This window comes from Aplidium turbinatum, chromosome 17, assembly GCF_918807975.1.
Source record: "Aplidium turbinatum chromosome 17, kaAplTurb1.1, whole genome shotgun sequence".
Taxonomy (NCBI): domain Eukaryota; kingdom Metazoa; phylum Chordata; class Ascidiacea; order Aplousobranchia; family Polyclinidae; genus Aplidium; species Aplidium turbinatum.
Genome location: NC_137488.1, coordinates 3,729,553 through 3,752,291, shown reverse-complemented (window position 1 = coordinate 3,752,291; position 22,739 = coordinate 3,729,553). Strand labels below are relative to the sequence as shown.

Genomic DNA, 22,739 nt, shown 5'->3' with positions numbered 1-22,739 from the left:
TTCAGTAAATTGGATATTACAAGTTGTTAATGTTACAAATTGCAACGTTTTAATGACACAGTGTTTTTTCTTCCTATTCGGATCCTATCAATCCTATCTGCATTGTTGCTCTTTTTTGCAAGTATTGCATGCATGTTTTGTTCAGTGCAAATCGTCCTTCAGCTACGACAGACAGTGATGCCGAAGATAGTGCTGAGTCATCCGATGATGATGAGTCAGCTGTTTCCAGGATTGTAGGCCAAGTTCAAACCGCAGTGTTCAACAAAATGGAGGGGTGAGTTGTGACGTTCAAGTATTATCTTTGTTATTGTATAATCAGTCTTCTTCTCTCGTTTGACTTGTAGTAGCTTAGATTGGCAATGCTTCCTCTTGCAGCCAAGATACGGTAGTTGGGTCCAGTTGTCGAATACCAATGATTCCAATGTATAATCAGTTTGATCACACTTGTAAGAATCGATCGTTGTGTCTTTGTAGCCGTTCTATAGCCGATACTAACCACGCAAAGGCGGTTGCACCCCGTGCCGGTGGCCACTCGTTAACAGGAAGCTTATTTTAACTCTCCACCTGCAAACGGAGATTGCCAGACTTTGTTATCTTGCAGTTTTTGCATCGACAATCGTCACCATAGAGAACATGACGTTATTGAAACTATCTCGGTCAGGTTTCCCATTAACGGATGTCCACAATTTTGCATTTTGTTTTCAAACCCAAGAAGGGACCTGGCTTTTGTTAGTTTGGTCTGTGATAATTGGGCTTATTTGTATGTGCTCAAGTTATTGGAATGTATCTTGTCCCCTTAGAGAAAGCTTTCGATCGTGTTCCGAGAGAAGTGATTTGGGGGCATTAAGAAAAATGATGTGATGGAATCAGAAGTTAGAGCAGTGATGGAAGTGTACAAGGAAGCTGAGACAGCAGTGAAACTGTAAAATAAAATGTTAGAATGGTTTGAAGTGAAAGTGGGTGTTCATCAAGGGTCTGTACTCAGTCCTTTTTTGTCATCGTTATGGATGCTATAACAGATGAAAGAATATTTATACGCTGACGATCTAGTACTTACGGGAGACAGATGGAAATAGGTTGAAGAAAAGTATGACAGATGGAAAAATGTATTGGAAACCAAACGTTTAACAGTGAATGTGAATAAAACGAAAGTAATGAAAACAAGAATGGAATGTACAAATGAGGTATTGGCAGTCAGTTTTATGGATCCATGCGCAATATATGGAAGGAGGGTAATGAGCAATTCTATTCAGTGTATTAAATGCAAGTATTGGGTGCACAAGAGATGTTCAGGCATTCATAGAAGATTGACGAGTGGGGTGCGTTTTGAATGTAGAAGATGTGGGGTTATTGTAGCTAATGAAACGTACAAGAAGCATGTGAAATTTGGGATGCGATTCCGCTATCTTGGAAATATGTTAGGAATAGATAATTGCACCAGCAGGGCTGTGACGTCAGGGATGTGTGCGGGTTGGAAAAAGTTTAAAGAATTGTCAGGCACACTTTGTGGCAGAGTGCTTTTTCGCATATTGAAAGAAAGGTTGTACAAAGCGTGTGTGAGAAGCGTGATGTGTTATAGAAGTGAATGCTGGGCGATAAAGAGGACAGATATTAGGCTAATGCAAACGACAGAGATGAGGATCATTCGTATGATGTGTGGCAAGACACTTCTCGACAAAATTGAAAATGATGTTTTGAGGGAGTAGACTGATATTGAGAATATTGAAGAGTACTTGCGTGGTCATCGTCCTAGATGGGTTGGGCATCTTCAACGAATGGATGAGAACAGTTTGACAAAGCGAGTCTGGAATAAGGTAGCGATAGGAAAAAAGAAGGCCAAACAAACCGTGGGATGACACCGTGAAAGAAACGTGACAAAAATAAACCTGGAAATTGAAGATGCCAGTAATAGAAAGATGGAGGAGTCGCTGTAGACAACTGGTCGACCCTGATGTTTTGGGATGAAGACCAGGCTTCTTTGAAGCAAAATGGATGATGATGATGATTTTGTCCCCTCATGTTCAGTCATTGCAGCTGTCCAATTGAACTAGTTTGAGTTAATGCATGAATCGGTGTGACGCTTATTTAGAGTGACCTTTGAATTCGTGAATATGGTTTTATACTTTTTCCAAACTCGCTTCATTAATATTGTTCTCTTAAATATTAAACCAAAACTCAACAAATCATTTTTTTCTTATTTTTGATTTAACATTACATTATTTCAACGTCCATGTTGTGATTTCAGGCAAAACACTCGACCTGATTCTTCTCATGCAGCCTCAGCAACTCCTCCAACATCCGGCGCACCCCCTAAGAAATGGGTTAGGATCGTGGATAGCATCACCAAGTCAAAATACTTCCAAAAAGCGACTGAAAATGATTACATCCGGAAGAAGTTGGAGACTGTCTCGAACACACCAATGCTTCTCACTGTGGAACTTCTGGAACTGAAGGGGACACTGGTTGTCAACATCCCCCCGCCTCCCACCGACAGGATTTGGTTAGTTCCTCGTAGAATTTGAAGTATTAAGATCTGAAAGGGACTCTAGAAATTTTGACGTCCCGGTTGTATAGGTGCTTTATAAAAGCCGGAATGAACTAACTGGGCACAATGCTGCCACTGCCAGGACAACAAGAAACGTATGCTTAACTACAGTATGTTGTGGATATGCTTAGTTAAATTGGATTTACCAGCCATGTTCTTTTGGCTTCGACTCTGTATGGGTTTGTTTTGGTGACCAAAGCTTCTACAACTACAAGTAAGCGAAAACTGTCGCAGATTAAGCTCTCAAAGATGCTTTCTCGGTGCGAGAATAAAGATTCTCATAATCACTAAAGTAACAAGTTAAAATTGAATTTAAATAGAACACTAGAGCTAAAGTAGAGTTGTATTGACAAACCTGCTCTTAACATTGTGATTGTTACCGACGCAGGTATGGCTTCCGTGAGCCTCCCATCATGCTGATGAAAGCTCACCCTAAAGTTGGAGAGAGGGTTGTCAAGACAACGCACGTCACCGACTGGATAGAGAACAAGTTACAACAAGAATTCACGGTGAGCATCATAGCAACTAAGTAATCATCGAAACTTCTTAATAGGTGTCACATCAGCTTGGAAACATAGCAAAATGTTGTATCATAATTGGTTATCAACCTTTTTACTAACCCTAACTCAATGATAAAATCATGCTTTTGTTTGCACACATTGCGATAACATACAGTCCACTGCGATCACAGATGCGATACAACAGACGACAGGAAGCAGCGAAGTGACATATAGTCTTCGAGTCAGCTGCTCCCCTTATTTTGGCTTGCCATTTTGTCTTTGCCGAGACACAGCTCCGTGCTCTAGAGCGGTGTCGAACCCACGTCCTTTTGAACGTCGCGCAGACGTTCTCACCACTAGGCTACGCAGCCGACAATTCTCATTGACACCTTGCTGAAAAATCAGCGGCAAATTCACCCCCACCTCCCTTTTATTGGTTCAGATTTTAGGTATTTGTCATATCTTTTCGGGTTGAGTAGATTTACCCCTTCGATAGATAAAATTGACTCCCAAAAGGTAAGTTTACCCCCGGTTAAGAATCTTCGTGCTGTACCTCCTCTATTTATCAGAGACCAAAGTTAAAAGCGTGTTCTCTACATGCCGGGCCTGCTCCATTCTCTAATGCAAATTTATCATTCATCTAATGCAGGGATTCCCAACCTGTGGTACGCGAAGGTTTTTCTGGTGGTACGCGGGTAACTTCCGTTTTTTCATTAAAACCTGGATTCACAACTTTTTATTTTGTTTATCTGGTTTTGTTTGCAAACATTTTTTTTCCCGAAGCCTATTCTTATTGTTACGTAACTATTCTTGTTGCTTCGTATCATACGATCTTCAAAATACACGTCATGCCAATTGTCAACAAGGAGCACAGTTGCTTTAAAACACCGTACAAGGCTGTGGGACAGTGGGATTTAATTATGTCGAATGATTACTCTTGATACTGTTTTATAACTTAGCTACAAATAACGTTGAATAATGCTAGTTGTATGCTAAAAATAGATAGGAATAAAATGTTCAATAACACTTACAAGGAATGTTCTCAAATAAACTTTTGGCTCAGTATGGCCTCTTCATATTCAACGCTAGCTTACCATGCTGTTCCACACCTACTGATTTTCCCTTCCACGTAGGAATGCGAGCAGGGATTTTCAGTCATGATGAACATCAGGTCAAAAAATTGAAACCGACTAGGTGCACCCGGAAATGACTTTCGATGCGCTGTTGGCAAATTTACACCGCGCATCGACCAATTGGTGGACAATAAACAAAAATCTCATTAAATTTAGTTGTGGTGCTTTAGTGTTATTTTAGTAGGCAAATATTATTCTTCTGAATAAAGTTTGATAACTTATTGCTTTCAGTATTGACTTACTGACTTGTTTATGACGGCAACGCGTTCACCAGTTATTGTTTAACAAAAGCATTGCTTTGTTTTTATCATGGCTGCTAATTATTATTATGATGCTGCTAATGTCGAGATTATGTTTTGTATAGAAAGTCCTTGTCGTACCGAACATGGATGACCTGCCAGTCCCAGTGATGTACCACAACCGTCCTCCATCATGACGTTGTTTCAACGGAGATTAACGCATTGTGCAAGTTTTCGTTTCTAAACGTGTTTTTTCAATCTTATGAAATTCCATCGGTGGATTTATGTTTTCTGCTGATCGAGATCACTATGAGGAACGCAGACAGCAGATCAGTCCTGCAGACGTTGAATTAATGTAAAAAGGGACTGATTTGCTGTTTGGGAACATGAGTCGACATCCGACTTCTCATGCAAAAGTTGTGCAAATATTTTCTGATACATTCCAAACAGTTTATCAACGTGAAGAGACGTAGAAGATCTTCATAGACCACATTTAGATGTCCATATAGCGCTGTGTGTAACCGACAACATGTGTGCCTTTGACCTACTGATTGCATGACAACGTCTTAGCCAGTAGCTCACCAATTTGATGCTGGGCTCACAAAGCCGTGTGTATCAATTCCGTTCTTCAATATTCTACATTCTTACATCATCACATTTTAAATCCACGCAGGAAACGGTTTCTATTTTACTTGCAACCCAATCAGCCAAATCAGTCTCTTTACAACGTCTGCAGACATTGAATCAATTATTCAGAAAAGATTGATTTTCTGGTTTGAAGAGTCTAATGTTGCTTCCCTGGATGAGTTGCCGACCTCTTACCTAGCCAGGAGGTGCCACCTGGAACATTGTCCGGGATTTATATTTCCTTGCTCATCGGCACTTTTATGCTGAATAACCGCTTGGTGGATTGGTAATGTGACGTCATAAAGACGACAAATTGAAATGTTGAGTTTTCATTTTCCAGAAATGAAAACCACACGATTTTAACATCTGCATTTCTTTAGCAAATCCAAGAAATTGTTTATTTATCGCTTGCCATTGGTTACCTGTACTCACAATGTCATTTCTTTGTGTTATCTAATTTAGGTGTGGTCGTATGTGCAATGTAACTATTACACGAATTAATTAATTTGATTGTCTGTGAATTGTAAATTATTCAGTTTGTTATTCTGGACGATGTAAACACAACCTCAGTTCATAAACGTCATAACAATCTACGATTTCAATTACCCCTTATCCACTTGTGCCATTTGTCGGTTATAACTACTTGCACAGTAAAGAAGAGTTGTAATTTTTACATCGTTTCAACATCTGGTGACGTTTAAACGATATAAATAATAACAACTCATGCTTGCTGGATGTGATATGATCACTGAAACGTGTGAGGCTGACGAAGTTTGTTCCCTGCTTATCAATCGCACAACGTCCGCAGACGTTAAATCAATGTGAAAACGGGTTAGCCTTTTTTACATTCTGACGTTGAATCAATGTCAAAAATGATTGGTAAGTTGGTGAGGCTGTGTGATGTACTCCACTATCCATTATCTTGTTCTTGGTGTTATCAACGTTTGTCTTTTGTTGTTTCACTTTCAACCGTCCCGTGTCAGTGTTTGATGAGTTTTTTCACTGCAGTTTTCTCATACATTTCATCAATGTTAAAAATGACGTAATTTCTTGCAATGGAACGCCACAATGCAAACTAAGATGTCAAATTGGTTCTTTTTTATATTGATTCAACGTCTGCAGTCGGTGAATTAATGTAAAAACGGACTGATTTGCTTCCTTGGACACCCCACAATTGTGTGTTCATCTCTACGTCAACAGCTGACAGTGTCGTGTTTATTTGTTTTGTCAGAAATGCATCCGTCGTAGAGGCTTGTGCTCAACGTAGCAACCAAGTCTTGATGTCTTCAATAGTAATTCATCTTTGTTCTAAGTTTATGCATGGATGTTGAGTGTAATAAACTGATGCCTTCATATGATTTAGTTTTGAATTGCAATTCCCCCACAATGACATGCGTCGAGGAACTGCCGGTGAAATACAACCGACACGGTACAGGTTTGCAATACAGGTGTTGAGGGTAAATTTTGTGACCATGGAAATATTGCAAAATAATTACATTTAAAATGTGCTTTGACAGCTCAACGTGTGCTCACAGTGGCTGGGCTCCCTGTTGAATGCATCAGCCTTCCACCAATGGAGGGATCCCACAGTTTAGGATCGGACTATATTGGACTGAATGACTAGCAACAGGCCAAGCGTGGCATCAATCGCTGTTGTCGACAGTAACGCTTCTCTGCGTTTTCCCCCGACCTTCTTTATTAGTTAAATTAATCACAAGTGTATGTTGCTAAAAAGTTAGAGAACTCATGTGATGGTCATCTGACACAAGCAGGTACAGTGTATTACCGTACTAGCCTATTGTATGTGACAGCCTGGACCCAGATCTAGCTGGTTGTTCTTGATATCACTCCACCACTGAACACACCAAGGGGATCATGCCACAAAAAGTAAGTGGTGCCCAGGTGCAGTGCCGGCATACGAGGAGTGATAGCTTGTGACTGCTATATCCATTCTGAACAGCTTTTCCTCTGCAGACTTATAGTTGAACAATTTGTTGATGAGGCAAACCTCGAACTAGTGCAACAAAAAGGAATCTTTTCAGTGGAAATTAGCAGTAGCCCACTATCTTCATAGGCTACCAGGCATGTGTCCAATCCGCTCTATTCAACGTCTGCAGACGTTGATTCAATGTGAAAAACGGTTGATTTGTTGGCTGGGAAAAGGAGTGTCCTCCACACCAACACTCGTGCAGTGCTGGTCTTTGGGGTGTGCAAACCGTGCGATCGCACAGGGTCCGCAAATTAGGGGACTCGCAATTTACTCAGAAAATGCAGTAATTTTGTCATTTCCAATGGAAAAATTCAACAAAGGAATTAGCAACTAGAAAACATACAGACTCAACGAGTGCAACCCATTTCGTCCCCTGAAAAGATCGAGAAAAAAACAGCCGAAGTCGCTGATCGGAGTTGCCGCAAACATTTCAAAATTCTCTCGATCTTTTCAGGGGACGAAATAGGTCGAAATTTGATTTTGTTACAGGATTTCAGGGGACGAAATAGGTTGCATCCAGACTCAACATAGAGATTAAACTTGATTATAAGCATAAACTTAATTCTATTTGAATAAGGGTAGCCTACTGATGAAGCCGAAAGCTCTATTTACGGCGGCAAAAGCTCTACCAACAAATTTTTGTAGTTACCAAACCTGGTTGATTTTTTATTGATCAACATAGAGACATGGCTTTATTTCCGAAAAATGCCGAAGAAAGCATGATCTTATCCTTTTGCTATGCCACCGGACAGCACCATTTTACAGTAATATTCATACCCAAATTTTTGTTGAACATGCTCTCAGAATGCCCCAAAGCAATTTTTCAAAATTTTCTGGAAGAGGTCTCCCAGACTCCCCACCGCTGGGTGTCGCCTTTAGCGATCACGCCGTCGGGCTTCGCCCGCTGACCGTCAAACCATTCCCCCCCCCCCCCCCTTCAAAATACCTAGCTACGCTACTGAATTGGATCATTGTCATTGGGGCCCGCAAAGAATATTCCGCACAGGGCCCGAAATACTCTAAGACTGGCACTGACTCGCGACATCGTACTGAGGCTAATGAAATCATTGCTGAAAGAACCCTTGAGAGGAAAAGATTGCGGGACACGTCATCTATCAACAAAGTGGCTCGAAGAAACAGCCGATCCAGCTGCGTTGTTGTTATTTGGCATAAAGTGGTGACCCACAAATTGCTACGTAAGCTCTGCGTATGAAGCATTGTCTGCTCACAAAGCTGAATCACCACATGATGAAATACTCGGAAGTGTTTAGCTTATATCTATATCAATATGTAAACAATACGGATAGTCCCATTCCTTTATTATAGAAGATTTTCAAAACACTTTTTATCAAGAACTATAACCAGTAGCGTTGATAGGACGGTACTTTTAAACCCGGAATAATTTTTAGGGCCGTAAACTTAAAAAAACCATCCCATTGGTAATATTTGGCTTTGACACCTCCATAATATAGTGCGCTTGTCCAGGCGCGCTCAAAAGGCTGCAGACCCCCTGGAATTTTCGATTGTTGCTTCAGCCCCCCCCTAGAAAATTCTGACAACTTGCGTCTAAATCTGGTCTCATTCCATGTCAGTGCACTGGAGCTTGAGCATTTTCTCTCTTTTAAAAACGCTTCTACTGTGTAAACACTTTTTGTGACTTACCAGCATATCTAAAAACCTACCTTATACTTTTATGACGTTTAGGGGTCGGAAGGCGAAATTTTTTTCTCACGAGATTTCTGTCTCATTTACATATTTTGGTAAAAGTTTGTATTAAAACCATGTGAATGCAACATTTTCTCGTTGGCACGGTTGGTTCAGTGGTTTCATCTTCTGCCTAGTAAGTGATCGTGAGAACGAGGGTTCGACGCCTGTCGAAATCAAACGTTTTCTTTTCTTTAAATTAATTTTTGCGGTGCACAAGAGCTTTTCAAAAAAAGTAGGGTTAGGGAGAGCTTATATTTTATTATTATTGCAGAATTTCATTGGCAAATAGTTATTTCGCAATCTGAATCAACCAATCTCTCAAAACACTTTCGGAAAATCTTAGTTTTAGAGTGACTAGAATCAATGAGACAGAAAGCTCGTGGGGAAAAAAATTTCGCGGCCGGAAAGGGGTAAAGAAAAACAAGAAAATAATGTTTGAACAGCCCATCACAGAGCGAGGTTCGATAGAGCAGTAGTTCACGCTTCAATAGATTGCACACGAGTGGACCATATCAGTGCAACACGGTGTACCAGGGAAGTAGGCTATAGGTCAAACTTGTGTTTCGAAATTTTGTTTTTCACCCCATTGAGGAAAAGTAAAAAGTTAACTTTTAATAAATCCAATATATCAACACATAACAAAACTAGCATCTTGGTATGATTATGTTATTCCTGATATTACTCAAACAGCCAATGATATGATTGAGAATTTATTAAAACTATATTATTTTGATATATTGCCAGTGAACACTGATGTAATTATTCCTTGTGGACTGAGCATGTTCTCTTCTAAGTAGCCTATGCTTTGAAGCTGCAGAGGTGTGGGCTACAAGGTTATCTATAATTTGGAAAAGCAACATCACTACGAAGAGATTGAAAAGCACTGTGACGTGCCACGAAGTACTGACGTCACAAGGAACAGCTAATCAGATAACATGACAAAGGAAATGACTGTTCAGCTTTCTGCGAGAATCACTCATATCAGTTGAAACACTTTGTAATGTACATTTTAATTCGTCAAAAAGTTAAATGAAACCGAATATTTAAGAATACTGTAAAAACCCAACGGTCGGAAAGTAAAGCATTCGTTCCACAAAGATCACTGGAAAAAAGTGTGAGAGCATTCGGTTGGTTGCGAAGAGGTACAAGAGACTGAAATCGCCACAGGCGTATCATTGGATACAAACGTAAGTAGCCAATACAAACCAGACCAAACGCTTGCACACTGTTAGAAGCAGCTGTAGGCTACAAACCATACGGACCCTTGTTCTCGAATGTACAAATCCCACTTCGGGGAGTTAATTTTAAGTAAATATATTTCCAATGTTATTGGTTCTTTTGTAGTAATTTTTTCGTAGGGTTTATGTCTTTGAACGTTTCACAAAATATTATCAAAATCCCAGACAGCAAATGAACCGTCTTATCAATGTAAACAACCGTTGATTTGTTGTCTGAGATGCGGTAAATAGCTGACGAAAAGATCACCAGCAGTACGACGCAGTGGAGGAACACGAGACATAAAGCAGAAACATTTAAGGAAGTGTTATTTGAAAACAAAAAAAAACAGCAATCAATATCCTTTCAACATTAATTCAGCCTCTACAATGTGTTGAATTAGCGTTAATTATGCGACAGCTGTATAATAGGGTGGATCAAAAAAATGAATTTTTGAGTTCAGCTTAGTGCATCTGCCAAAAGTTGCAGTTTGGGCTATCTTTTGCATTGGTACTTGAAAAAACATTTTTTGACCCCGTTTGACCCCTATCCAAGAGCTCTCTAGTGGCCGCCGAACCAAAATTCCTTAAATTGGCTATAGTTTTTTTTCTGGTGGGTGCAGGCTAGTGGTTTTGGTGTCTATCCCCACTAAATCAAGGCTTGTGAAGTCATTTCTGCAATCTAAAATCATCTATGGGCTAGCAAAATGACATCAAAGCCCTTTTTCAGCAAAAATGCTTAAAAAAGTTGGAAATTTATGGGGTTTTTTAGAAAAAAGACAAAGAAAAACAAATTCATAATGCTGCTAAAGGCATTTCTGTTAGTATAATACACTGAAGCAAACATATAAAAGCAAACAATTACCATATGAAGTTTTGCAAAAATGCTGCCTTTAATTTGTACATCCAATTATCCATAGCATTACAATAATGGACACAAAATGCATGACAACGGGTTCAGGCAAAATCAGTCTGTTACTATTTTGTGGCTCAGTTCACCAACTTATGGCATACATAACTTTTTTTGTACATTTATCTTGTGCAGAACTTCCAGCCAGCATGGTTTGTTGCTTGTGTAGATCTTGTACAACTCTGTACATATGGCCTTTTTTTTCTTCAGACTTGGTTACTTTACCGGAGTGGTAATTTGTTACTATTCCCAACGCTCGCTTATCTTCATCGTTTGTGACACGGAGGAAGCTGAGTTTCTGCTTGATAGAAGTAAAATTTTCATTTTGTTCCATTAGCCTTGGAGGAAAGTGCAAAAAGTCGGGAGAGACCTCCAAGAGCGAAAATAAAGTAAATGAATCTGGACCAAACAAATCTTTTAAACTTTGCGTCTGTGGCTGTAGAATAGGCTTAAGTAACTCTTTGGATTGGGAGGTTGTTCGAGTTCATTGATGCTGACTCCATTGATACTTAACCATGATTTGCGAAGCAGATTTTTTTTTCAATTATGGAAACTTCTTGGCTAAACAAGCTAAAGACTACAAGTCTCTCTGCCAGGTACCAAATATGGTTGTCAAGCTTAGCCTGGAACAACTACTGCCAATGATTTAAACAATTTAGGATACTTGCCCGTGTTACGATCCATCATCAACATTAAATCATTGCTGGGTGACTCAACGGTCAAAGGAGCAGTGAACCATGGCTTAAAGTAGAAAATGCAAAGAAAGACTGCTAACTCTATTATTCTTTGCAGCTGCTCATCACTACAGGTTGCAGGCTAAGCTTGGATTGGCACAGTTATCTGCTTTTTTCTCTGCTCTTTTCTTTTTCTGCTTGACTTTAGTGCTGATTTCGACTTCGAACCAGTACTAGTTAATACATTTCCAGTTTCTTTTTAGTACAGTTCTCACAAGTCAGTTGTTAAATAACCTTCATTTAAATAGCCTCTCCTGTTAAATTCAATACAGCAGTCAGACTCAGATGCTTCAGATAAAGGGGTTACATGAGAAATCTGAGACTTGTTTTTAATTGCAGCTAGGGGAGTTTTGCCAGATGGAAAATACTTCAAAATGAAAGCTCCAGGTACCTACCATCATGCTCGATGGATGACAAAAATAATATACACACTGAAGATAGCCTTGTTGAGAAACCAAAAGTCGAAGTCAGCACTAAAGTTAAGCAGAAAAAGAAAAGAGCAGAGAAAAAAGCAGATAACTGTGCCAATCCAAGCTTCTGTAATCTGTAGTGATGAGCAGCTGCAAAGAATAACAGAGTTAACAGTCTTTCTTTGCATTTTCTACTTTAAGCCATGGTTCACTGCTCCTTTGACCGTTGAGTCACTCAGCAATGATTTAATGTTGATGATGGATTGTAACACGAGCAAGTATCCTAAATAGTTTAAACCATTGGCACAGTTGTTCCAGGCTAAGCTTGACAACCATCTTTGGTAATTGGCAGAGAGACTTGCAGTCTTTAGCTTGTTTAGCCAAGAAGTTTCCATAATTGAAAAAAAAATCTACTGCGCAAATCATGGTTAAGTATCAATGGAGTCAGCATCAACGAACTCGAACAACCTCCCAATCCCAAGAGTTACTTAAGCCTATTATACAGCCACAGACGCAACTAAAAGATTTGTTTGGTCCAGATTCATGTACTTTATTTTCCCTCTTGGAGGCCTTCCCCGACTTTTTGCACTTTCCTCCAAGGCTATTGAAACAAAATGAAAATTTTACTTCTATCAAGCAGAAACTCAGCTTCTTCCGTGTCACAAACGATGAAGATAAGCGAGCGTTGGGAATGGTAACAAATTATCACTCCGGTAAAGTAACCAAGTCTGAAGAAAAAAAAGGCCATATGTACAGAGTTGTACAAGATCTACACAAGCAACAAACCATGCTGGCTGGAAGTTCTGCACAAGATAAATGTACGAAAAAAGTTATGCATGCCATAAGTTGGTGAACTGAGCAACAAAACACTCACAAATTGATCTTGCCTGAACCCGTTGTCATGCATTTTGTGCTATGGATAATTGGAATATGCTGCTAAAGGCATTTCTGTTAGTATAATACACTGAAGCAAACATACAAAGCATACAATTACCATATGAAGTTTTGCAAAAATGCTGCCTTTGATTTGTTCATCCAAATTGGATGCTTTGTATGCGTTGTATGCCTCAAAGATTGTATGCTTTGTATGTTTGCTTCAGTGTATTATACTAACAGAAATGCCTTTAGCAGCATTATGAATTTGTTTTTCTTTGCCTTTTTTCTAAAAAAAACCCATAAATTTCCAACTGTTTTAAGCATTTTTGCTGAAAAAGGGCTCAGATGTCATTTTGCTAGCCCATAGATGATTTTAGATTGCAGAAATGACTTCACAAGCCTTGATTTAGTGGGGATAGACACCAAAACCACTAGCCTGAACCCACTAGAAAAAAAATTATAGCCAATTTAAGGAATTTTGGTTCGGCGGCCACTAGAGAGCTCTTGGATAGGGGTCAAACGGGGTCAAAAAATGTTTTTTTAAGTATCAATGCAAAAGATAGCCCAAACTGCAACTTTTGGCAGATGCACTAAGCTGAACCCAAAAATTCTTTTTTTTTGATCCACCCTACTGTATAAACAACACTTCAGTGCATTTTGCGTAAAACGAATAAAGCAGTAAAATGCTGAAACCCTGACGACAACAACCCCGACAGCTGAGACATCGCAAATGCAACATCACTTGATTGACAACTGATTTGTAAACATAAACTGATGATATTTCATATTTTAGCATATTGAGACAATTTTGTTGTGATGTATTGATTCAACATATAAAAACGTTAATACTTGGTTTGCTTGAAAAATCTGATGATGTGAAACACAAATCAACAGATGGAACACGAGGCGGCAAGTCCAATGCAAAGAAAGTTTTCCAGTGGCCTTAAGATACCCAGGCCCAGCTATTAAAAGTTTACACTTTTAACCTAGACAAACGTTGAAACGATGCAAAAAGTACAGAACTTGACAGCTGGGAAACGATATAAATTGAAAGATTAGTTTCAGTGTAAAATAAGCTGGTAGATATACAATAGGAAAACTATCGAGGTCAGCATTATTAAAACCATTTCTCACTGTATCGTAATCGTGCACTGTCGAAAACAATGGCCAGAAGCTTGCCGGTATATTTAAAATTTAAATAATTCAATGCATTTCCTAAAGTTGTTGGCTTTCCCAGTCACTGGCCAGCAACATCCCTATCTTCACCAAAGGTCTCAGGGAATATTACTAGTTAGCTTGTAAGAGGATAAAAACCTAATACGTTTTGTTTTTCACAAAAAATAATCAACTGAACCAGTCATTGATGATACTAAATGTTCATGCGTGAGCGACCGTCATATCATCATTGGCTAGAATGTCACCATGCGTGCAATGATATTTCCTTTACTTCTTTTTACCAACAAGCCATCATCACGCTGAATGATGTTTTTTAACTGATAAAGCAAAGAATATCACTAACATTTGATCCAAGTCTTAAGGTAGACAGGCAACAAAAAAGTCGATATTCTTATTGTAATACAACGATTTGTAGATTGAATCAATGCAGTTATCATATATACTATTGCGATGACTTGAAAAACACTCACATACAAGCTGGCATACGCACAGATGTAGAAGTTCCGCATTTGTGTGATAGACGCTTAAAAACTGAATGGTAAAATACTGTCCATTGTTGTAATTGTAACCGACAATAATTACAGAACGTCTTTAACCACCTCACATGCATTGGTCAATCATTAGCTTTCACATATAGAACGACACTCACAGAGACACAAACTCACAAAGCAACGATGCTATGTAATTTTTAAAAAGTTAAACGTGTTTACGCTTTTTAAACGATTGATTGAAAAACACTTGACATAGCTTGCTGTTTTTACGAGACATGAAAAAAGCTGTAATCTTATTACACAGAGCAGCCGAATACTTCTTGCGAAGCGTATGTGATGTACAAAAAGCCGTCGTCGTCTTGTTCCTGCTGGTATACCTCAGCAATGGGGGAAGATATGCTTACCATGCTACGTTTGTTGACAAGAAGAAAGAATGCTTGGCTTGGGCTCAGTTGGAGACGTCGTCTGAAAGATTAAAATCTATTTGCAAGTTTAAAGTTGACAAAAGATATTTCAAGAAAATAAATTGGTGTGTCGACACAAAATCATTCTCATTAAAATAGGCAATACATTCCACAACGCTTTTTATCGTTCTGAGCTGCTACAAAAACAGCACAGGCTGCTACCATAACGACAATTTAAGCTGGATACAGTAACAGCAAGGATTGTATAGGCTATCACAAGAGAAAATGTTAAAAATAAAACTTTAGTATACTTTTGCATTCATGTAGGTGCAAATTACGGTCATCAAGTACATGTCATTGTTTAACAGCAAAGCACTGCCCGAGGGTCACGTGCTTTATCGCAACGCACCCGCCATAGCCACAAACGAACGTGTTGTGACATCATCACAGGACAATCTGTTGATGGCTTATGTTGCAAGAATAGATCGCAACAACAACGCTAGCGGCTTGGCGATAAGTCAAGGACTAATATGCTGACGGTTATATTTCTAACTGCATGTCAAATTTTACGGTCAGGTGATCGTGAGGTTATACACTTGATCAGGAACAAACCACCGCAACAAAAACCACCTACAGAACAGTTCAAGAAGCTGGTTGGTGCAACAGACTGACATAGTTCTGAACTATAAGAATACGTTGATACACATTTCCAAAGCAACTGTTCGAAGTCAAAAGTATTTAGATGCAGGCAGCCAAATGTATGTTCATGTAAGTTTTAAGTATAATATATGTAATCTTGTAGTATTATATTGATTAAGCTATTTTACCTTCAAGTCATCTAGAATTAAAAGCACGAGAAAAAAGAATATGAACCCATAACAAACGACATTAAACATGACAGTTGAGAAGCAGCGATCTTTCTGACGTCAGCACCACCTGACTACTTAGTATAGAACAGCGAGCATTGTGTTTCGCTAACCATACTGATTACTGATGCAGCCTCCACACTAGCCAATAGCCGTCATGACTTTTCCAAAAACATGTGTTTCGCCCATCAATCTAAGATCATCAGTATCGCACCACTAATGCATGCCTCATAGTTCTCAACTGCTGCTTTTGTTAGTCAACTGAATCATAGACTTTGTTTATTTTCCACAAGAATTGACAGCAATATTTGGAAAGAAAACAAATTTGTGGAAAAAAACAAAGGCAAGGATTCAATTGACTGGCAAAAGCAGCGGTTGAGAACTATGTGGCATGCATTAGTGGTTCGATACTGATGAGCCCAACCTCCTGGGCAAAACACGTGTCTACCGTCTATCGCTGTCAATTCTTGTTACACTGGACTGCCGTGAAACATAAAACATGGCTCGTGGCCAGTAGCCAACCACCTACCTTATGATTCTGACCAAGTCACTCATGGAAACATGGTCCGGAACAAGAAACTTTGTTTTATCCAAAACGGGCAACTGTTTTTCTCCCTGGTACCGTTCAATGATGACCTGCGGATAGCGCATAATTAAAATATCAAAAGATATATACATACCAGGAGCATGTTAACAAATGGCATGCGGTTGTGTATTTTGACAAAATAGGCTTGTAGTTCCAAGAGTTCGCTTTTTTGTACCACAGGCAGGCAAAGCAAGATAGCGCCACAGGATTAACTAAACAGTAAACACTTATCCATATGATGTCTGGATTAGAATTAATTTGATAGCGCAACAGGGTTAACTATTTCACTTATCCTTATGGTGTCTGGATTAGAATTAATTTAATTATTTAATTAAAAAATCCTTACCGGAATTTTGTTTGGATGTTCTTCACGAATTTGTGTCACATCATTCACACGGTCCTCTGAAATCATGAAATATATCATTTGAAGATACAAACCTCTAACACAGAGGTGACGAACCTGCGGCCCGTCAAAGAATTTTGTGCGGCCCGCAAAACAATTTGACAATCGCTCATGCATTAAAGACAAAAACCATCTCTGTGCATAATGGTCGAAACATTTAGTCAACTTGAGCAAAAAGGATAAAGCCAAAAAAAGAAGAAATCATACTCATATGAAAGCAAACGCTTCGAAAATTAAACTGTCTTCAATATCAGTGCAAGGACTGTTGCTCTATCCTTTTTGCTCAAGTTGATTTGTTTTTATTTTTTACTGAGATGTTTCGATTCTGCGTAAGATAATTTCAACTGAGTGGGTTTTAATACTTTCATCTGCCGTTTGTTACTTTTCATGAATAATATCTTGAGTCGCTTCTAAAAGATTTCATAGTAGGGTACGATTAGAAAGTTGTGTGTGGCCCAATAACTCATGTGTAATTGACAAAGTGGCCCGCAACCGCAAAAAGGTTCGTCACCCCTGCTCTAACAGTATGTTTCAGTTTGTAGATCAAAAAGTTGCTGATGCATGCCGTCTTTGATCAACTTCATAAGGAGTTTAAGATGCCCCTCTTATCATCATCAACCAATTTTGATTATACACTACAGACCATGAATTGATCCTCATGTTGAGGGTTTACAAAAACACACTGAAAAAAAAAAAAAATCAAGCAGGACTAATGGAGATGGACCAACAAGCTGGACCAAATCTTTCCACTTGACAGCTTAGAGTTAAACACCTGAACTCTGAACACTATGTCCAAAGCACTAACTATCACATCATCACGCAGTGATATACTGCAGCCTGATGAAGGTTATCAAATTAACAATGGAACTTACAAAATCTTCGTACAAATTTTAAGTTTTGAAATGTTTTATGATGTATTTGAAGTAATTTAGCCAAAATACTAGTTTCGTGGCTTGAATTTACGGTAGATATCAACAATGTTCAATGAATTCAAAAATCATTAAACTTCAAATCAATCTGTTAAAATTAAATGCTTTTCCCAACACAATATTATGATCGACTATAAGTCAATGATACAATTGCTTTCAAGATACTTATGCACAATTGCACATGCTAGTTGGTATACAGTCCAGATACTGTGCACTAGCCCTGTGACAATCAGAATAAAATAACAATATTTTGAAGTGTACAACTGTACATGAATCCTTGTGACAGCTTAAACATTAGCTTCATGATCCAGTAAAGAGATGAACTTTTGAATTTGCAACTAACTAAATATGAATAGAATATGTTTGTGGCATCCAGTCTACGAACAATGGACATGATGGAATGAAGTGCAGGCAGATGCTCTCACAATTCATCCAGCATAGCAAGATTTTAAGTAGAAAAACATCAATAAAAAGAGGGATTTGGTAACAATGCATTTTGAATACACACAAATTCGGTTATTCGCATATCGGGTAACCTGGGTTTTGTCACACAAAGGTTGTAAATTCCAAATTGTAACCAATGTTTTGTTGCCAGTTTATCTCATAACAGCTTAATGCATAATAAGAATTTATATAACACCAGTTGGGTGCAAAATAATGTCAAAAAAAGTATCCACAATATTGGCGATTTTCAGCCAACTGTAGCAGTTGTTAGTTGTTATCAATTGTTGCAAACTTTTGAACATCAATAATAATGCCCTGCACAGGTGTCAATTACTGAAACCTGTCTTTCAAGTTTAACGACTTCTGAGAGCAAGCAACGCAATTTATCTCCATATATATCATGCAGATAATATACTTTAATTATTAAAAACAATCCAGTCTTCAAAATTAGCATATTTTTACTTCAGCAAAAACGTTGCCGAGGCCAAACGGCAAAAGATGAAATCGCCTCGGCAATTGCTGTAAACTTTTATTACAAAAAAAAAACGTACCAAAACATGTAAAACAAGAAGCGAAAAATATACTAGAGTTGTCTATTACAACTGTTTAATTTATTGTGATGTAATAATACCAAAAGTAGCGATAAAGCGATTACGCACGCTGTTACAGCAATTCACATTAAATAACTCACGGGGGGGGGGGGAAGAAAGTTAATTTTGGGTTGATTCAACGTTCGAGTCAGCACAAATCAATTTAATTTTCCAGGCGGTTACATTGTGTAACAACAATGCCCAATAAGAAATTTACGTTTGTTTTACATTAATTCGACATGTAGCGACGTTGAATTATCATAAAGTAACTTTAATTGCGCAACCAGGTACCGGTAACAAATTAATGGTGGCCGTGCTGAATTATATTTATCAATGCATATACCGCAATATTAAATCTTTTTGTCCACGTCTTTTAAACCATTAAGGTTTTGCCACCTTGTCCTTTTGTTGGTTTTGTTACTGTATTTCTTTTTTACAATATCATTTCTTTTGCATTCTGACATAGAAAAATAATTTGAATTGAATTGAACAGCAGCTCCCTGCGAGAAGATTGCCTCGATTTACGTATACAGTACACTAACATAATTTTGGCACAAGTTCTGCGAGCAACACAAAGTCAGTTTGATAAAGAACTAGCTGTCAGAATCGAAATCATCAGCTGCTGTATCGGAGGATGAGGTTGTCGCGTCATCAGACACATCAAGAGGTTCATCGCTTGGCTGTAAATCTACACTGTCTTCGTCATTCGCAATGGAGCGTCCACGACTTCACGTTTTGCGGCTTTCGTGCTTTGATGCCCATCCACACGCCTCTTTCTCTTTCGCAGAGCTCCATCAGGGTGTTGACTATGGAAAAAATCTATGGCTGTGGAATAATGACTGGCAGGAATGTCTAACCCTAACCTTACCACCGCTCGTGTGGTCTCTGCATTTTTATTGCTGATGCTAACGCGCCATTCATGCATCTGCCTCGGCAATTGCCGAGGCTAATTTCGAAGACTGCAATCACATGTGTAATCACAAAATAAAAAGCCCAAAATGTAGACAATTAACTCATGTTCAGCAATCGTTTTGAAAACTACATACTCTCTTCATCTATATACTAATTGATGTAGGCTATACTATGCTGTAGTGCTAAACCAAATAAAAAGAATCTGAATCCTCTTCAATGCTAGAAATAAAAGCAATTCCTGGTGCTGCATAGTTTTAAGTTCTTAATAAATTCTTAACTTCGTTTAAGTTTTCATTGATATGTGCTAAAAAAATCATATATATACCGGTACTTGTATCATTAATTAAACAAGCTTTTATATGTAGTTTACTGATATATGCAAGTATCCCAATCAGATTGGGTCTGTTACTATTCGGTGAGCCTTTTTCGGTGAGAGCCCTATTCGGTAATTTTTTTGAATTTTTTTTTGAAAATTATCGGGTACCGTAGCCTAATTAAAACCCCTAACCCCCAAACCCTCTAACCCCAAACCCAAAAACCCAAACCCCCTAACCCCAAACCCCCCAAAAAAAACAAAAACCCCCAAAACCCCCAAAAACCAGCAAACCCCAAAAACCCTAACCCTATAACGGCAATGATAATTAGGCTACGGCGCGCAATAATTTTAAAAAAAATTCACCGAATAGGGCTCTCACCGAAAAGGGCTCTCACCGAATAGGGAACTCACCGAATCGGACTCACCGAATCGGGCCATTCTGATCAGATTATCCATTTAAATTTTATGGTTTGGAAGAATCATACAAGATTAAACAGTTTGTGTGTTCAATCGATACACAGTTGATCACTTTTTTGTCTATACAATACTATGCTGCATATTATACAGTACAAGCCACATGAGGAAAAGAGGTATACCGGAGGTATTAGTGAGAGCTGTGATGTCTATGTATGAGGATGCAAGAACAAAAGTGAGAGTTGGATCAAATTATTCAAACGAGTTTTATGTGAAGGTTGTTGTACACCAAGGATCAGTTTTGTCACCTCTGATATTTGCTATTGTGGTTGACGTTGTAACTGAAGGAGTGAGGGAGGGCTTATTGAGTGAAATTTTGTATGCAGACGACCTGGTCTTGACAAGTAATAGTATGGAGGGACTGGAGAGAAAGTTTGAGATATGGAAAGAAGCATTTGAAACCAAGGGTATGAAGGTGAATTTTGAAAAAACAAAAGTGATGGTGAGTGGAGCAGAAGGAACAGTTGTTGAGAACAAAGTAGATCCCTGTGGAATATGTGGCAAGAGAGTGATGAGAAATTTAATGCAATGCAAGGAATGTGGAAAGTGGGTACATGCAAGATGTGCTAATGTCAAGAGAGCCGCAACAAGATTGGCGAAGTGTTTTGTTTGTGGGAAATGCAGTAAAGGAAGGAATGAAGTGGAAGGCCATGATGATGAGTTCTGCCATGGCATCGAAACAGTGACAGACTTCTGTTATCTGGGTGATCGGATAAATGGAAGTGGTGGATGTGAAGCAGCGGTGACAACAAGGGCAAGATTGGGCTGGGCAAAGTTCAGGGAATGTCGGGAAATGTTGCATGGCAGAAAATTTTCATTAAGGATGAAAGGAAAAGTATATCGGAGCTGTGTGCGGCCTGCAATGTTATATGGTAGCGAGACATGGGTATTGAGAGAGAGTGAACTGGCAATCCTGAGAAGAACGGACAGGTCAATGGTGAGAGCAATGTGTGGGGTGAAAACGAGAAGGGAAAAAAGGACTGAAGAATTGTTGGATATGCTAGAGATGAGAGAGACCATAGACCAACTGGCAAGGGCAAATGGAGTAAGATGGTATGGACATGTGATAAGGAGGGAGGAAGGAAGTTTTCTTAGAAAGGCACTAGATCTAAAGGTGGATGGGAAGAGGAAACGCGGTCGTCCAAGAAGAACGTGGAAACAACAAGTGAAGGATGAATTTTAAAAAGTCGGACTGAAGGAGGAAGATGTAAGGGACAGGGTGAAATGGAGAAAAGGGATTAAAACAAGTGCTGCGCGGAAACAATCGGCCACCCCCACTAGTGGGGAGCAAACCGGCGATGGATTATGATGATGAAGCCCATTCTCTGTGAACAGCATGAGGTTGTAAAGAGGTAAAATATATATACTGAATATATAAAACAAATGCATAAACAAAATATTCTTACCAAAGCAGCGCCTCTGTTTGAATGTACGGTCAGCAGACATGATAAACGGAGTGACAAAGACAATTATTGAACACAGTGTACAAAGTATTTACTTATTGTTTGCCTTAATCAAGTTTAATTTCTGCATGACACACAACATTATGTAGTTTAAAGTTCTTAAATATTTAATTTACAAGGCACCTGGGTTTTTTTTGGTCATTTATCGGTCATTGACCAATTTTTTAGCAAATGTTCGAAAAAAATATAGTCAATTTGGTCAAAATGTCCGAAAAGAACAACGTTTCAGTTCAGTTCAGTTGTTTTTTTATTTCTGACCATCATATCAAAACAATACACGTCAACATAGCAAAGGTCAAGAAAAAGGTAAAAGCGACAAAACGCGAACGTTAAAACGTGCTTGTGATCGAAGTAAGTTATTGAGTTGAAAAAAATTTGGCACGGTCGCAACACCTTCAGAAAAGTTTAAGATATAAAGGGAAAATAAAAAAATAAAAAATGTTACAAAACAAATAAACATATATAGGCTATAACTTTATTAGCCTACATAACTTTAGCTGATATATTGAAGATTTGTATGGACAGTTGCTATGAAGATCGGCCATGGTGCGTTATCAAGGGGTCTGCTACTATTCGGTGAGTCCGATTCGGTGAGTCTGATTTGGTGAGTCTGATTCGGTGAGTTCCTAACCTCTAACCCTAACCCCAACCCCCTAACCCTAAAACGGCAATGATAATTAGGCTGCAGTACCCAATAATTTAAAAAAAAAAATTGAAAAAATCCCCCGTTAAGGGATCGGACTCACCGAATCGGACTCACCGAAACGGGCCATTCCCGTTATCAAGAGTGCTGATGGTCG

At 38.8% G+C, this 22,739-nt stretch overlaps 2 protein-coding genes and 1 pseudogene across 2 annotated transcripts in view; 2 read left to right on the top strand and 1 right to left on the bottom strand.

Moving 5' to 3' along the window:
* Positions 1-6,402, top strand: part of LOC145786699 (testis-expressed protein 2-like) — a 28,648-nt gene extending 22,246 nt beyond the window's left edge. The window contains exons 22-25 of the mRNA XM_082598417.1: positions 146-274; positions 2,246-2,500; positions 2,934-3,054; positions 4,543-6,402. Of these exons, the coding sequence (XP_082454543.1) occupies positions 146-274; positions 2,246-2,500; positions 2,934-3,054; positions 4,543-4,614 (577 nt within the window). The 3' untranslated portion in view covers positions 4,615-6,402. The remainder of the gene's footprint in view (positions 1-145; positions 275-2,245; positions 2,501-2,933; positions 3,055-4,542) is intronic.
* LOC145786806 (uncharacterized) lies at positions 1,020-1,856 on the top strand (annotated as a pseudogene).
* A 3,320-nt stretch (positions 6,403-9,722) lies between the features above and the next one.
* On the bottom strand, positions 9,723-22,005 carry LOC145786348 (microtubule-associated protein 1 light chain 3 alpha-like). The gene is made up of 4 exons (XM_082597991.1): positions 21,883-22,005; positions 16,755-16,810; positions 16,352-16,458; positions 9,723-15,017 (listed from the first exon to the last, which is right to left on the bottom strand). The coding sequence occupies exons 1-4, from the start codon at positions 21,920-21,922 to the stop codon at positions 14,849-14,851; spliced, it is 372 nt and encodes a 123-aa protein (XP_082454117.1). The 5' UTR covers positions 21,923-22,005; the 3' UTR covers positions 9,723-14,848.
* Between the last annotated feature and the right edge of the window lie 734 nt (positions 22,006-22,739).